The sequence below is a fragment of the Bos taurus genome, chromosome 17 (assembly GCF_002263795.3).
Source record: "Bos taurus isolate L1 Dominette 01449 registration number 42190680 breed Hereford chromosome 17, ARS-UCD2.0, whole genome shotgun sequence".
Classification (NCBI taxonomy): Eukaryota; Metazoa; Chordata; class Mammalia; order Artiodactyla; family Bovidae; genus Bos; species Bos taurus.
This window is the reverse complement of record NC_037344.1, coordinates 56,850,916-56,866,437: the sequence shown is the minus strand read 5'-3', so window position 1 is coordinate 56,866,437 and position 15,522 is coordinate 56,850,916. Positions and strand designations below refer to the sequence as shown.

At 45.4% G+C, this 15,522-nt stretch overlaps 1 protein-coding gene across 1 annotated transcript in view; it reads left to right on the top strand.

Moving 5' to 3' along the window:
• SUDS3 (SDS3 homolog, SIN3A corepressor complex component) overlaps positions 1-15,522 on the top strand; it is a gene marked incomplete at its 5' end in the record, with an annotated part of 40,565 nt that overhangs the window by 12,463 nt on the left and 12,580 nt on the right. Inside the window, 4 exon segments of the mRNA NM_001098891.1 lie at positions 6,263-6,358; positions 7,311-7,372; positions 7,521-7,542; positions 8,712-8,817. Of these exon segments, the coding sequence (NP_001092361.1) occupies positions 6,263-6,358; positions 7,311-7,372; positions 7,521-7,542; positions 8,712-8,817 (286 nt within the window).

Sequence of the window (15,522 nt, the reverse complement as noted above, 5' to 3'; positions counted from 1 at the left end):
ATACAGGATGGGAATTGGCTTGAACTAGCTGTTTTGGAACTTGGCAAAATTTCCATCAGCAAATACTGAAGGCACGTCAGTGGTGAGTTTGTCACTTGGATATGTAAATGGCATGCCTTCTGCACACCCCCAGATTTACTCTTATAATCATCTTCAGAAGGTCCTGGGGCTCTGGCATGTCTCATTTTTGTCGAGTGCTCTAGAAAGACCTTGTTTTATGGAAGTCCTCGGGGCTGACTTTGAAGCTAAAAGTAACAGTTTAGAGCTCTGTTTCCCCTTTGGTATTTCTGGTGCTGTTAGCCAACACGGCCCTCCCCCTGACATGGACTTCTAGCGCCAGTCCCCACGACACACCAATGATATTGTGGTTGTGTCTAAAGTAGGGGTCTGGCTCTTGAAAAATCTCTGTTCTGATACCTTCCTCATTGAAAGACTTGGCAAAAGGAATGAATTCCTTGAAGACCACTGACTGCAACTCAGAAATATGTCTTGGTGAGAATGGATGCTATATACAACAGCATCTTCAGAACGGCACTGTCTTGTTCTTGTTGAGGCGCTTTTTTGATTAAACTGAGAGCACATTGGTGCCTTGTCCAGTCTCAGTCTGTGTGGCTGTGTTCTGACCTGCACACCCTCTTCTCCAACGTGGCTCTGGCGGCATTGACGCCTCATCGATCCCTGCTAGAGCCACCAGATGCTCAGATCCTTCATTAGGCTGGTGGGAAACATTGTCAGTTTACAGCCGCTCCCTTTCCATCTGTGGGGAAGGCTGTCAGCCCCTCACCTGTGATTTGGCATCCTAAATATTGACAAGCAATAGTCATTGTTGAGCCAGGCTGTTTTACAGCCGGAATTTTAACAGGGACAGGAGGCATCCTCGGTGACTTAAGAGGCCGAGCCTGCCAGGGTAGAAAAGACAAATAAATGCAGGGAAATCATTTGTGACACAGTAAAATCGACTACAGGAGTGCTTACAGCCTGCCATGGGCATTAAAGGTGCTGATGTCCTTCCGCGAGCCGTGTGGTACCCTTGGCATGGAAAGCACGGCCGAGGTAATGATGGACCGTCTGAAGAGAAGGCAGCGGAGCTAGAAGGGTGACGAACGCTTCCACAGATGGTGCTGCGATGGTGTCGGCTCAAAGGCCCGCTGCCTCCCTCTTGCTGAGTGACTGATTTCACCTCTGGATTGATGCCCAGCATCAGTGCTGCTTAGCTCTGCCCAGAAAAGATGCTTCTTAAAATTTCCTTTTCTGGTTCAACATGAAGATCTCTTGAAAAACAAAATGGAGTGTGGCTCCGATGAGAAACTCAAACCAAATAACCCGTTGGAAAACGGGTGTTCCTGGTGAAGTGCTCTATCTGAGCAGGACTTCAGCCTTTACAGCCCTCCGTGGGAAATGGTGGGACATTTTCTAGGGTGTGAACCACTGGTGGAGACCTTGGGACAGCTGGGTTGTTCAGGCAGGAAGGTGTACTGTCGTAAAGAAACTGGGATGTGAGCAGCGATTCCCTCACCTTGAGTATGGATGTGAGTCACCTGTGGTCTTGATAAAATGCAGATTCTGATTCAGGGGTTCTGGGGTGGAGCCAGTGATCTGCATTTCTGACCACCTCTTCAGGGCCTATGATGCTATTGGTCAGACCACACTTGGAGGAGTGAGATTATAGATTGAATCATCTAAGTGTGAGTTTTCTCTGCAATTGAGACCAAAGTTATAAGTAACTGCGATAATTAATGAGACCTTCATGAGCTTGAAAACATGTGGGTGCTTTATCTTTCTTCGTTTGTGTGTCCCCTTCCTACCTTAGGCCAGCCATCTTTTCTCCTGCCTGCTGACAGCCCACTAACCACCACTTCTTTAAGTGTGTGCCTCACCTGGGGCGTCTTCCAACCAACCTGCAGGCCCCTGTGGAAGCTGTTCATGACCTCAGTAAAGCCTGTGAGGTTCCTTAGAAGATACTGGATTCATGGCAAGAGCCATGAGTGATGATGACATCAAATAGGAGCTCTGAGTACTTACCTCGAGCTAGGTGTTATATGAAAACATGAGAGCTGCCGCTGAAGGCTGACAGGAGTGGATGAACCCCAGTCTGCCTTGAACTTGCTTCTGTGGTGGGGGTTCTGTTGTTTGGCAGGGAGCTGATAGAACCCGCTGTGGAGGTCTGATGTGGAGATGGTGCGATGTGCCCCTGGGGGGCTGGCACACAGAGCAGGCACTGAGGGCCAGTGAAACTGGAACCTCATTCAGCCCCTGCAACTCCTTCACCTTGACTTAGCAGGGCAGGCACGTGGGAATGGAGCCCTCTGCTCCAAGCATCCCAGTGAGATGATTCTCCGACTCAGGCATGTTCTGTTAACCACCACGTGATGCTGACTCCAGAAACCCTCTGAACTCCTGTGGCACTGGGTGTGCCACAGAATGGCTGCCTGGAAGGCCTGTGTCCTCAAGGAGCCCGTGTTCTCATAGTTACAAGACTGACGTGGTTCCGTGCCTTCCTCAGTGTGAGGTGGTTCCGACAGAGGAGTGTCCTAAATAAATGCAGGTAAAGATGTGTCAGGGTGGTTTCTAGTGGCAAGGAAACTTTACAAGACACGTGTGGTTGTAGTGATGCAGGAGGGGGTTCACACAACACAAATCAGATGCCAGTGAGCCGGGACCCTTGGAAGTCAGAAGAGGCTCCAAACAAACGGCATGGGAGAGAGGATGGAAGAGGGAACCTGGATTTGGGGTGGGGCGGGCTCGTCCCCTAGACTTTCTTTTCTGATGCTGCCATTGTGGAGTCCAAGCGTTGTGGGGGCTTGATCGGTTCACCCTTGAAATGCAACCTCTGCATTGTGGGCTGCTGGCCTAATGGAGATCAGTCCCTTCATTCCTACCAGTTTGACTACGGAAGACATGACCTTGATTTTCATCCCTCTCGCCCGTCTCTTACAGGCACCCATTTGTAGTCACAATGCAGCCTTGGTTTGTGACGTTGCCAGTAGAAAGGGGTGCCTGGGGTTTGCCTTGGGCCTTCAGTCCAGCCTTTGGTTTGGGGGTAACTGCCCATCTGCCACAGTGTTGACCCTGCTGTGGCTTTTCAGTCGGAGATGACGCTGTTTCCTGCTCGAGTGACTTCTCCAGGGTGGCCACACTCTTGAAGTCTGAGTTTCAGTCCCAGAAGTTTGTCTTTTGTCAGAGCACTTGGGACCCCTGGTTAAACCCAGGAGACTGATGTAAACCCAGCCTGTTGATTCTGGTGAGAAATACAATTTCCAGATCAGCTCAGACCCAGGTGGTCAGCACCTCTCATCTTTCTATGAAAAATCGTCTGTGGAAGCCAACCATGCAAACCTTGCTGGGACTGGAGCAAAGCGAGTTAAGTAAACAGTCTTACTGTGTCATTTGGGACTGTGACGCTTACACACGTTGCCCTTCCCCTTGAGTTACATCCTCCACCTGGACCCTGGGCCAGGACAACTTCCTGCTCACTCACTCTCCTAGACAGTGGTGGGGACATGCGAATTAATTTTAGAGATTTCCTTAGAGCACCTTCCTTATGGGTCTTTTGGGTAAATTGATTAGGCTAATGCCATGACTAGGCCAGTGAAATAGATTGATTTTTACCATTGCAGAATTCTATTATGTTTTCTTATCTGTGAGTGATTGGGTGCAGTTATTTTTTTCTGAGTTTTTTGGCTTTGAATGGACCAGCTTATTCCCAGATCATCTCACATCTCCCTCTCCCTGCTTGTTTCCATCATGTATCTCCTACCCCTGGAGGGCAGGGCACACTTGGCTGGAGTCTTGGTGCCTTATCTCTGGTGTTTTTTCATCTTCCAGATTAGGTCTAAATGTTGCAAAGCCTCACGGTTGACAGCAGTTGCCTTCAAGTTTGTAACTTCTGTTGCAGCTGTTTGTGCCATGACTTGTCAGAAAGATCTCTGTTATGGTTTTTTCCTGGCCGAGAGCTTGATGATAAAAACTGGCATTGACTGAACTCTAGTTACGCCAGGCATCATGTTGAGGGCTTTATACCTGTCATCATGTAATCTTCACAGCACCCTGTGAGGCAAGTGTTACCGGTATGTACATTTTATAGATGAGGAAAGTTGAGATGCAAGAGCATGTACTCAGCCTGCCTCACACGTCACACACTACCACGGGGATTCCCACCCACCCAACCAGTAAGAAACTGAGGAGGGTGGCATCTCAGCACAGGATAGGGAGACAGCCTCTCACTCTCCCCTGTTATATCCTCTCAGGCCTTGTGCGTTGCTGTGGTAGACAGGCCACGTCGAATTCTGTCAGGCTATCCTGTCAGCTGTCCATGTAGGTAACAGTCACAAATGAACTGGCCCTCAGTATCAGGCTTGACTTCATCTAGTTCTGTGGGAAATCCTGTGTAGCCAGCCCCTGCTGTGTGCCGGAAGTGTGCTCGGCCTTGGGGTGGAGTTGGTGTGTCTGCTGGGGGAGCGACCAGGAGCTTGGTGGAAGGGCTCGTACAGATGCTCTGGTTGCTGGGAAGAAGGCGGGACTTCTCAGAAGCCATAACAGCAGGGGGAGTGTTGAGCTGGCGCTCAGAGGTTGTCATGTGTAGGAGTTTCCTGGCAGAAAAGAGGAGGCTGGGCAAGGGACAGCACGCAGAGGCTGAAGACATAAACAGTAAGGTGCCTGTGGGTGACAGAAGAGTTGAAAAGCTTGCAAGAGACTCTGTGTGCAGGGAGGAGAAGGGACGGAGACCAGAAGGGAGAAGTGAAGTGAAGTTGCTCAGTCATGTCCGACTCTTTGTGACCCCGTGGACTGTAGCCTCCCAGGCTCCTCAGTTCATGGAATTTTTCAGGCAAGAGTACTAGAGTCGGTTGCCATTTCCTGCTCCAGGGAATCTTCCCCACCCAGGGATCGAACCCTGGTCTCTTGCACTGCAGGCAGATGTTTTACCGTCTGAGCCACCAGGGAAGCCGGCATGGCCTTTATTCTGTAGCCAAAGCAAGGCATTGATGTGTTTCCTGAGAAGAGTGATGTGATGAAAGATCTGATTTGTGTCTGAGGAAGAGCCCGTTGACAGAGGCGAGGGTATGACGAGAGGATGGAGTTGAGAGGTAGTGAAAAGGCAGCATGCATGAGTGCTAAGTTGCTTTAGTCGTGTCCGACTCTGCGACCCCACGGACTTTAGCCCGCCAGGCTCCTCTGTCCATGGGATTCTCCAGGTGAGAATAGTGGAGTGGATTGCCATACCCTCCTCCAGGGGATCTTCCCAACCTAGGGATCGAACCCACATCTCTAAAGTCTCCTGCATTGGCAGGTAGATTCTTTACCACTAGTGCCCCCTGGGAAGCCCAGTGAAAAGGCAGAACTGCCATTATCTGAGGGATCTGATGTGTAGGTGAAGAAAGTTACAGATGACAGTTGGCTCTGACTGGGGAGGGTGGGTGGTGGAGGAGATGGTCTTGGGGGTGAATCACAGGGAAAAAGTGGTTCACTCAGAACCTGAAGAAGAATGTGTGGCGGTGTAGGGTGCTATGCGACAGGGTGGGTGGAGCTGGAGCGAGAACTGACAAGACCTCAGAGTTCACCTGCATCTAAGGAGCAGGCCAGTAAAACGGAGCCCAAGGATGGAAACCAGGAGAGAAGGAGGGACCTCGAGGAGAGGTTGTGTATGAGGGGAGGTGGCCACGGTGACAGCCAGTCGAGAGAAGTCAAGGAGGAGGAAACTAGACTTTTACCAGGAGCCTTCAGGGTATCAGTCTGGATAGTTGAGTAGTTAAAAAAGGTTGTAAAATAAAATAATAAGAGTTCAGACTTGTAAATCTCATGTAAAAATGTTGAGACTGAGGCTAGAGGCCTCTCAAGAGTCTATTACACCACTGGGCTTTGGTTTACTCACTGTCTGTGGGAAGGGCGGGAATTAGCTGAGACAACCCAGATGTTCCTTCCAATCCTAAGTGCCTACTGCTCTGTGGCTTTTTGATTTGAAAGAGGAGGAAGAGGAAAAACGCCTGGTTTCCAGGGAGTCGGAGCGAAGCCGCAACAGCTGCAGTGGGAAGTTGCAGGGGGGCTGCCGTTTCTGAGCAGGGTGTGCGCTTGGGTCAGCCTTCCATGTCTCTTGAGCACAGGCCTCTCGGAAGTCATCCGGCATCTGACTCAGGTCACGCATGGATTGGACGTCCCCCATGAAACAACTCTGATGGGGTGGCTCTGGGGCTGATAGTCCTACTGTGGATTCTTGCAGACTTCAGGTGGCAGTTGGATAGCTTTACCCGTTCCATTCTTGCCACAGATTCCATGGAAGTGAAACCCATCATGACCAGAAAGTTGCGGAGGCGACCGAATGATCCTGTCCCCATCCCAGACAAGAGGAGGAAACCTGCTCCTGATATCCACTCGCATCAAGCCTTCATCACGCCTTTTCCTTTAGACCACAGAATCCTTTGCTTTTCCTTTTGATAGACTGAACATGGCCGTTGTGCTACAGGAATTGTCATATTAGGTTGGAAAGCACATATATTTGTCCATGAGATAGAGGGTGGCCATTTTATGATTGGAGTCCTCAGTCATTTCTGCTTTGAGTGGGAGGAAGTTGCAGAGAGCAGTCATTTGGAAAGGGACTCTGGGCTCCTCTTACACTCACTCGGAGATTCGGGACAGCTGAAAATTTCATGTGCCCTTGATTTTTCTACTTAGCAAATGAGAACAGTAACTGCCTCTTGTACTTCAGTCAGCTATATCCCCCAAACCGTGGATTGCAAACTGCTGTTCAATTGAAACAAAAAGAGTTTAGTTAGACGTCAAGAAACCTCTCTCATCATAAGAATGGGAAGGGGATACGTGGCGGGGGCAGGGGGGCGTTGTTTATCTTCTCGAGGAGATAATAAATAGCCATTTGTACAGAATGGTTTTCTTATTTATCTGCCAGGAAGACAGGGCATGACTTCAGGTCCCTTCATCTTCCCAGCCGAGAATTGAAGCTGCTAGGCAAGATTATGTATGTGTGTGGAAGTCTCAGATCTTCGGGACAAAAGCACTTCACAAGTGGCAGGTGAAGTTTTTTCCTGTGTCCTGGGCTCTCACTGTTACTCTAGTTACCTGTGGAGTCTCATTTCACCTTCTTAACCATCGACATTTGTTAGATGGGGGATTGTGGATTCTTGTACATACCTGACTCCACCACATTGAGTAGGAGGATCAGAAAGTTCCAAGAGGCAAACTGTAGGAACATAGTGGAACTTCCTCTCACTTGGTAGATTCTCAAAGGCTGACACCATTTTGTTGAATTCTGTTTGCTTGGAAATTGTCATTTTTAGACACGTTCCTTTAACTCTCAACACCCCAGCTGAACTATTTGTTAACAGATGAGCAGATCATGGAGGATCTGAGAACGTTAAATAAGGTACGGTGTGATTTTTTTTTTAATTTATTTGAAAGCTCGGGCTTTATTTTGTTCACATGTTGCTTGTGAAATCACTGTGATACCTTTGACACCTTAAGTTGCACCTGAAATGATTTTCTCTAAGATTTTTTTGTTGTTCTTCCTACAGCTGAAGTCACCCAAGAGACCAGGTAAGTGCACGATGTTACAGGCATTTGTGCAGCGTTTTTGTATTTTTGGAAAAGCACGTGAATGCCTGACAAGGAGTTGTCATGGTTTTCAAAAATAAAACATTCATCATTTACCTAAGAGCAGTCATCATGATAACCAAAGGGGACCTTTAAGCTCATCCTCCCTTGATTTTTATTTTTAACCTTGCTATGTTAAAGGTACCTTTGTCTTTTTCTTAGGATTTATTGTAAAAAAGATATATGATCTTTTCCTATCCTTTGTAGGCATTAGGCATAAGATGTCAGCACAGATCCATTTCTGAAAATGAAATCAGAGAGTGCTTCAGTGGTAGTAGCTTGGTAGAGTTCAGCACGAGGCGTCTTATCCGGTGGCTTTTCACAGGCTGGTTCTCCTAAGGGCCTTTCGGGCTACTCCCAGTCCCAACTTACAGAAGAGACAGGCCCAGTGTCTAGGGTGCTTCATTCAGAGCAGCACTCAAGGGTCTTTGCTAGGCTGCAAAATAGAACTCTGGACTGGCAAGGCTTTTTTTTGTTGTTGTTTTTAAACATGGCGATTGCTTACACATCCCTCTATGAGTCGAGTCTTGCTAAAGGAAACAAGATTCTTCCCACTCTAAATAATTCCCTCCTGAAAGCCACCATGGTCTGGAGAGAAGTCCTGAGTGTCTGAAGGCCTGGTGGGGCAGGTTTGTGAGTAAGTGTGTGAATTTAGATGATTTGAACCCATTTTAGTTATCAGCGCTATTAGCTTGATTCGATACATACCCCAATAACCTGCTCTATCTCTTAATAAATATTTCTAAGCATGATTTAATTTTTATAAATTTAAAGATATTTTTCTAGTTCTTGCCCATTGGAGCTTCTGATTGTCAGTGGTGTTTTAGTCCTACTCTCAGTCACCTTGGGCACATCCTTAGCCTGCCTGAGCCTCAGGTTTCAGTTTCTCTTCCGTGGGGAGGTTAATCTTTGCCTTGCCTGCTCACAGAGTTGCTTTGAAGATGTGATGTACAAGAATTTTGTTGAATTTCCATTTATTACAGTGGTAAGAACTTGAGATCATGAGGATCCTTACCCCCTTTTAAATAGCATTTCACTTAAAGCATGTTAGTGGATAGACTCGCATGCTTGTGACACGCGTAGTCATGGGAATATCTCTTTGGTTCCTCCAGCATCCCCATCCTCTCCCGAACACTTGCCCACCACCCCTGCAGAGTCTCCAGCGCAGAGATTTGAAGCTCGGATAGAAGACGGCAAACTGTACTACGATAAAAGATGGTAAGTTCTGTGTGAACATAGGTTATTCATTAGTATCTCAAAAGAACCGTTTGGAAAGAGGGCCAGGGCTGTCTCTAGTTATTATTTCAGAGCATGGCTGCTGCTTAACTAACGGTGGAGGGACATTAAGAAGTGTGTCAAGAGTCTTGGATTGATGCTGCTTGTTAGATCTCTGAAGGCAGTGTTCCCCAAAACATGTTCTTCTGATCATGCTGCTGCCACCATACTAGATCCTGCAGGCTTACATCTTTTGTGGTGCCCCTGTAGACTGGGGTCAGGGTTTATGTGCCCCTCTGCCTCCCCTTAACTGTGGCCTCTGTGTGCTGAAATTAATAGGGGTTCTGTGGAAGAAAAGATTCTGTGGTCAGGTGAGTGTGGGCAGTGGCTGTGTTAACTAAGATCAGTGGGTTTCATCATTGTAGCACTCTGGGTCTTCTGATACGCTAATGTACACTGTGAATTTATGAGATGTTACTCAGTACTGTTTATCTGACCAAGGTACCCTTTTACATGGTACCGTTTACACAGGCCGTCCTGGTGGCTCAGTGGTAAAGAATCTGCCTGCCAGTGCAGGAGATGTGGGTTCAATCCCTGGGTTGGGAAGATACCCTGGAGGAGGAAATGGTGACCCATTCTAGTATTCTTGCCTGGGAAGTCCTATGGACAGAGGAGCCTGGTGGGGTCGCAAAGAGTAGGACATGAGTGAGTGACTGAGCATGCGTGCGCCCTTTTACACACCACATCCTGCAGCACAAGTGTTCCAGGGAAAGTGCCTGGGAGAGGTGTAGCCTAAAACATTACGAGTTTAGATTGAAGATGGTTTGAAACCTTCAGGCCACCATTGAGGTCATTGGGAAGGAAATAGCAAAATATGAAAAACCTTATTCATGCATTTGCTCTTTTTGTAAATGTTTCCTACTGTTTGCTCTGTGACTGGGCATCTGCTAGGTGTCAAGTCACCTAGACCCTGCCATCTTTTCTTTAAATTCTCAATTCCTCCTTTTATTCATTGCCCACGTGTAGGCATACTGTTGCTCAGGGTAAGTCATGGTGGACACGTTTTCATGCTGCCTTTCTACTTGTTTGTATGGAGAATGTTTCTCTGGGTTATTGTAGGGTCTCTGTAATTGCCATTTATAATGGTTATATAATGTTTTGAGTTTCAGTATTTAAACCAAAATTCAAAAATTAGTTATGATTATTTTGAATGTTTTGAGGTTTCTTTAAAAAAAAAAAAAAGCCCAACATTAAATGTCTGAAGTTGGTAAAAATGCCCAGAGACCTAGTGGTGCCTGAAGTAAATCAGTTCACCCTTGAGGTTACAGTGAGTTAATAACCCAGTAGAGGATGAAGGCTGGATCTGTCTGTGAGCCTGATCTTGGTGACTTCTGCCCCTGTCATTTGATTCTTCGGTGTCCTTCTAAAAGGCCAGTTGTCTTGTTTTCTAGGGTTGCTTGTTAGAACACAGCACCACTAGATGGCAGGCCCCGACAACTCAACACATCAAGGGGCAAAATAAGATGAAAAATGTTTCTAATAATGAAAACCAAATAACCTTTAAAGATCAAGCCCACACATAAGAACCATCTTCAAAGATGATGAGATTTATCACTAACATCTTTACAAATCTGTGAGTCCTAAAGCCCTGTGATATTTCAGATGATGTTCATTTTGTCATTGTGTCGCTTTCTGTCTTCCTTCTCCTAAGGCTTAGTCCTCAGATTTACGAGATATGAAAAGGCAGTAAAATAAAATTCTGTTTTTCTAAAGAAAGAATCCACAGTGACGGGGGTTTCACAGTGTAGACCGTGGTCAGGTGGGATGTGTCCAATCAGCTAAGCATTTGGAAGGAATTTCACTGTCTTTCTCCCAGTGGCAGCAGAGATCTTTCAAGTGTCTGGAAGCATCTGATAATTTCAGTGACTTTCAGGTTGCTTACTCTGTTGTTAAGTATGATGACTGTTGTTTTCTGCATTCTTTGTGTTCCTCTTCTGTGGCCTTGCCAGTCAGAGTTCACATCACATCTGCTGAGAGAGGGCCCTTCCCTTTCCGCTGGATCTGGAAAGTGTGTTTGCCAGAATCCTGGCTGGTACACTCCCAGTGCAGGACTGGCCTCTCACATCTGACCAGGCTTCTGATGTTTGGCTCTGTGTCCTTGTCAGTTTGGAGGCTCTCATTCTTCCTTCTTTCTCAGTAGTCCTAGCCTGTGGCCGAGAGGTCATCTGAATTGCTTTCTGCTCTTGCTGGTGGCATGAAGTATTTTTATGAAACAGTATTTCTGGCAAAACACATTTCATTGAGTTTTATTTTTTTAAAACACATTTCATTGAGTTTTAAATGACCTCAGCACAATGAGTGTGATTTGGGCCGCCCATCTTGGCTTGAATGCTTATTTATCAGGCTACGTTTCACTTGGGAAGATGAGCGTCTGCCCTTGCCTCTGGGTACACTGCTTTTAAGATATTTTATGTCCTGCTGGAGGTTTTCCTCACATTTTGATTTGTACTAATGACCCTCCTTAGAAAGCACTGTGAAAGTAGCTGAGATTTTAAGGTGACTCACTGATGCTGCCTGTGCCGGTGGACTGTATTTTCTCCCCTCACTTTAAATCTGGGGCTGCTAAAGTGAATCCAGTGAAATCAACCACTTGCACAGGTGGATTTAACCCTCCGGCCTGGCTGTTATTAATAACTGAAAGCAGTGACTCTTTTTTCATTTTTAATTGGAGGATAATTGCTTTATAGTGTTGTGTTGATTTCTGCTGTACAGCACCTTGAATCAGCTATAAGTGTACGTATATCCCCTCCCTCTTGAGCCTCCCACCCACCCCCACCTCCCCAGCAGTGCCTCTTTACAGCTGGAATTGGGACTTCTTGCACTCCTGTGGTTGTAACATGGCATTCGTTTTTTGGGGGAAATAAAACATTAATATCAGGATTCCCAGGAGGATACAAAATTAAATTAATTCTACCCCTTCTCTGCCCCACTTTTTGACCCACCTTCTAAAGAAATTGCTTTCTTCAATAATAGTAGTTGTGGTTCTAGTTCATTGGATTTAATAGTAGAGGCAAAACTTTAAGGGCTTAATTGTAGAAATTCCCCCAGGTCAGAATTTCCATTAGTAATAGAGTCAATTTGATGTTTGGGGCTTCTTCTCTGAGGCTATTTAAAATATTTTTTCAGCGGAGATGAGTTGTAGCTTATCAAACAAGTTAATTGGTTTAAAAAAAAAAAGGATACATTTTTACTAATTTAACTCAATTTTTGTTGCTTTTTTTTTTAAACATTTTTTGAACATATTTTGAATTTTCTGCTATTTTTAAAATTAGTATTTAGAATTAGCAAGTAAATTTGTGTGGTAAGGTTGCTATATACTTTATGGTTTCTTCTTGGAAACTTACCCCTCCTATCACCCACTATGTATGAGCACTTTAATTTCTGAGGACTTGTTTTTTCCCAGAGAATTTGGGTAATTAGTAGATTTGATATCCAGGGATAATGGTTCCCCAAGACCACTTTGTGACGGGAGAGAACCCCCCAGAGGTCCCAGAGCCTCTGCTTCAGAAGGACTTGGGAGTCAGCTCGTTGGGCAAACAGTGCTGGCCAGCTCTTCTGTGGAGCACACAGTGGGCACAAGAGCATGTGAGCAGTGGTGGGCATTCAAGCCACCAAGGTTCAGTGACCCCAGAGCAGGCAGCTTTGAGAGGTGGCCGGTTATGTTAGTCCTAGACCGCTTCCCAGGCTTACCAGACCAGATTGCATTTACTCCTGATATCTACTTTAAAGCCAGGCTGGTGTGTTGGCATTTGAATGCTGAGTGTATCGGAAGGAAGATACAGTGCATCCCAGGACAGCTGTTCTGACTATCTCCCAGAATTGCCTTTAACAGATATTAAACATAATTTGTAACATTAAGTTTTCTTCTTACCATTTTTTGGTTATTTTGGTATTTTCCAGCATTGTGGCTTATAAGAAAGTACAGTATACTTTTTAATACAAGTAATGGGGCTTCCCTGGTGGTTCAGACAGTGAAGAGTCTGCCTGCAATGCAAAAGACCCAGGTTTGATACCTGGGTCGGGAAGATCCCCTGGAGAAGGAAATGGCAATCCACTCTAGTATTCTTGCCTGGAGAATTCCGTGGACAGAGGAGCCTGGTGGCCTACAGTCCATGGGGTTGCAAAGAGTCAGATATGACTCAGTGACTAATGCTTTCACACTTTTGTACCTATTTATTCTGAAAAGAAGAAAACCACGCAATGAAAGAAATATCATTCTTTTCTGAGGTTTTTATTTTATATTTTGGTGAAATTTTTATATATTTAATAGACATTTTAATATATAAGCTTACCTGTTTTTTTTCTGTGTATATGATACACACATAACACATATTATGTTGTGTTATGTGCCCAGGGACATAATGGATGTAGCCTTTTTCTTGACTTAGCAGTATATTGAGCACATTTCACACTAGTTATGTACTTCTATACCACACCCACCCATGACCTTTCTTTATTAAAGTACTTAGAAAGTAGTATCAGGGTGACTTGAGGCTAGTTGCATGTTGTTTTGTGTTTTTTATCTCTTTAATAACTCATAATCCCCATAGAGTAGCTGTGAATAGTCTCCCGTTCTTTTTTTATTCTAACCATTACTCACAACTTGACCATTTACATGGGATGGTTGGCTTAGATGTGGGAGGGAAACTCAAGTTTGAGTTTTGCCGTGAACCAGTTCACCCTTTGCTTATGTGCTGTGATATTAACATATTTAAAGTTCTGGAGGTCCCCTGACCCAGTTTACCAACTAATCCCTGGCCAAAGGCAACTTTAAAGCTGAGTCTCAACCAGTGTTGCTGTTCTAAATGACTCTATGATTCTATTTCTTTTCATAGTGTTCTCAGGAAATAAATTGACTTGTAAGCTTGAGTTTTCAGCTCTAAGTAGCATGTTAAAGAATGCTTCAGTTCAGTTCAGTCGCTCAGTCATGTCCGACTCTTTGCGACCCCATGAATCACAGCACGCCAGGCCTCCATGTCCGTCACCAACTCCCAGAGTTCACTTAGACTCATGTCCATCGAGTCAGTGATGCCATCCAGCCATCTCATCCTCTGTCGTCCCCTTCTCCTCCTGCCCCCAATCCCTCCCAGCATCACAGTCTTTTCCAATAAGTCAACCCTTCGCATGAGGTGGACAAAGTACTGGAGTTTCAGCTTTAGCATCATTCCTTCCAAAGAAATCCCAGGGCTGATCTCCTTCAGAATGGACTGGTTGGATCTCCTTGCAGTCCAAGGGACTCTCAAGAGTCTTCTCCAACACCACAGTTCAAAAGCATCAATTCTTCGGCACTCAGCTTTCTTCACAGTCCAACTCTCACATCCATACATGACCCCTGGGAAAACCATAGCCTTGACTAGATGGACCTTTGTTGGCAAAGTAATGTCTCTGCTTTTCAATATGCCATCTAGCTTGGTCATAACTTTTCTTCCAAGGAGTAAGCATCTTTTAATTTCATGGCTGCAGTCACCATCTGCAGTGATTTTGGAGTCCCAAAAAATAAAGTCTGACACTGTTTCTACTGTTTCCCCATCTGTTTCCCATGAAGTGATGGGACTGGATGCCATGATCTTCATTTTCTTAATGTTGAGCTTTAAGCCAACTTTTTCACTCTCCACTTTCACTTTCATCAAGAGGCTTTTGAGTTCCTCTTCACTTTCTGCCATAAGGGTGGTGTCATCTGCATATCTGAGGTTATTGATATTTCTCCCGGCAGTCTTGATTCCAGCTTGTGCTTCTTCCAGCCCAGCGTTTCTCATGATGTACTCTGCATATAAGTTAAATAAACAGGGTGACAATATACAGCCTTGACGAACTCCTTTTCCTATTTGGAACCAGTCTGTTGTTCCATGTCCAGTTCTAACTGTTGCTTCCTGACCTGCATACAGATTTCTCAAGAGGCAGGTCATGTGGTCTGGTATTCCCATCTCTTTCAGAATTTTCCACAGTTTATTGTGATCCACACAGTCAAAGGCTTTGGCATAGTCAATAAAGCAGAAATAGATATTTTCCTGGAATTCTCTTGCTTTTTCCATAATCCAGTGGATGTTGGCAATTTGATCTCTGGTTCCTCTGCCTTTTCTAAAACCAGCTTGAACATCAGGAAGTTCACGGTTCACGTATTGCTGAAGCCTGGCTTGGAGAATTTTGAGCATTACTTTACTAGCATGTGAGATGAGTGCAATTGTGCGGTAGTTTGAGCATTCTTTGTCATTGCCTTTCTTTGGGATTGGAATGGAAACTGACCTTTTCCAGTCCTGTGCCCACTGCTGAGTTTTCCAAATTTGCTGGCATATTGAGTGCAGCACTTTCACAGCATCATCTTTCAGGATTTGAAATAGCTCAACTGGAATTCGATCACCTCCACTAGCTTTGTTCCTAATGATGCTTTCTAAGGCCCACTTGACTTCACATTCCAGGATGTCTGGCTCTAGGTGAGTGATCACACCATCGTGATTATCTGGGTCGTGAAGATCTTTTTTGTGCAGTTCTTCTGTGTATTCTCACCACCTCTTCTTAATATCTTCTGCTTCTGTTAGGTCCATACCATTTCTGTCCTTTATCGAGCCCATCTTTGCATGAAATGTTCCCTTGGTATCTCTAATTTTCTTGAAGAGATCTCTAGTCTTTCCCATTCTGTTGTTTTCCTCT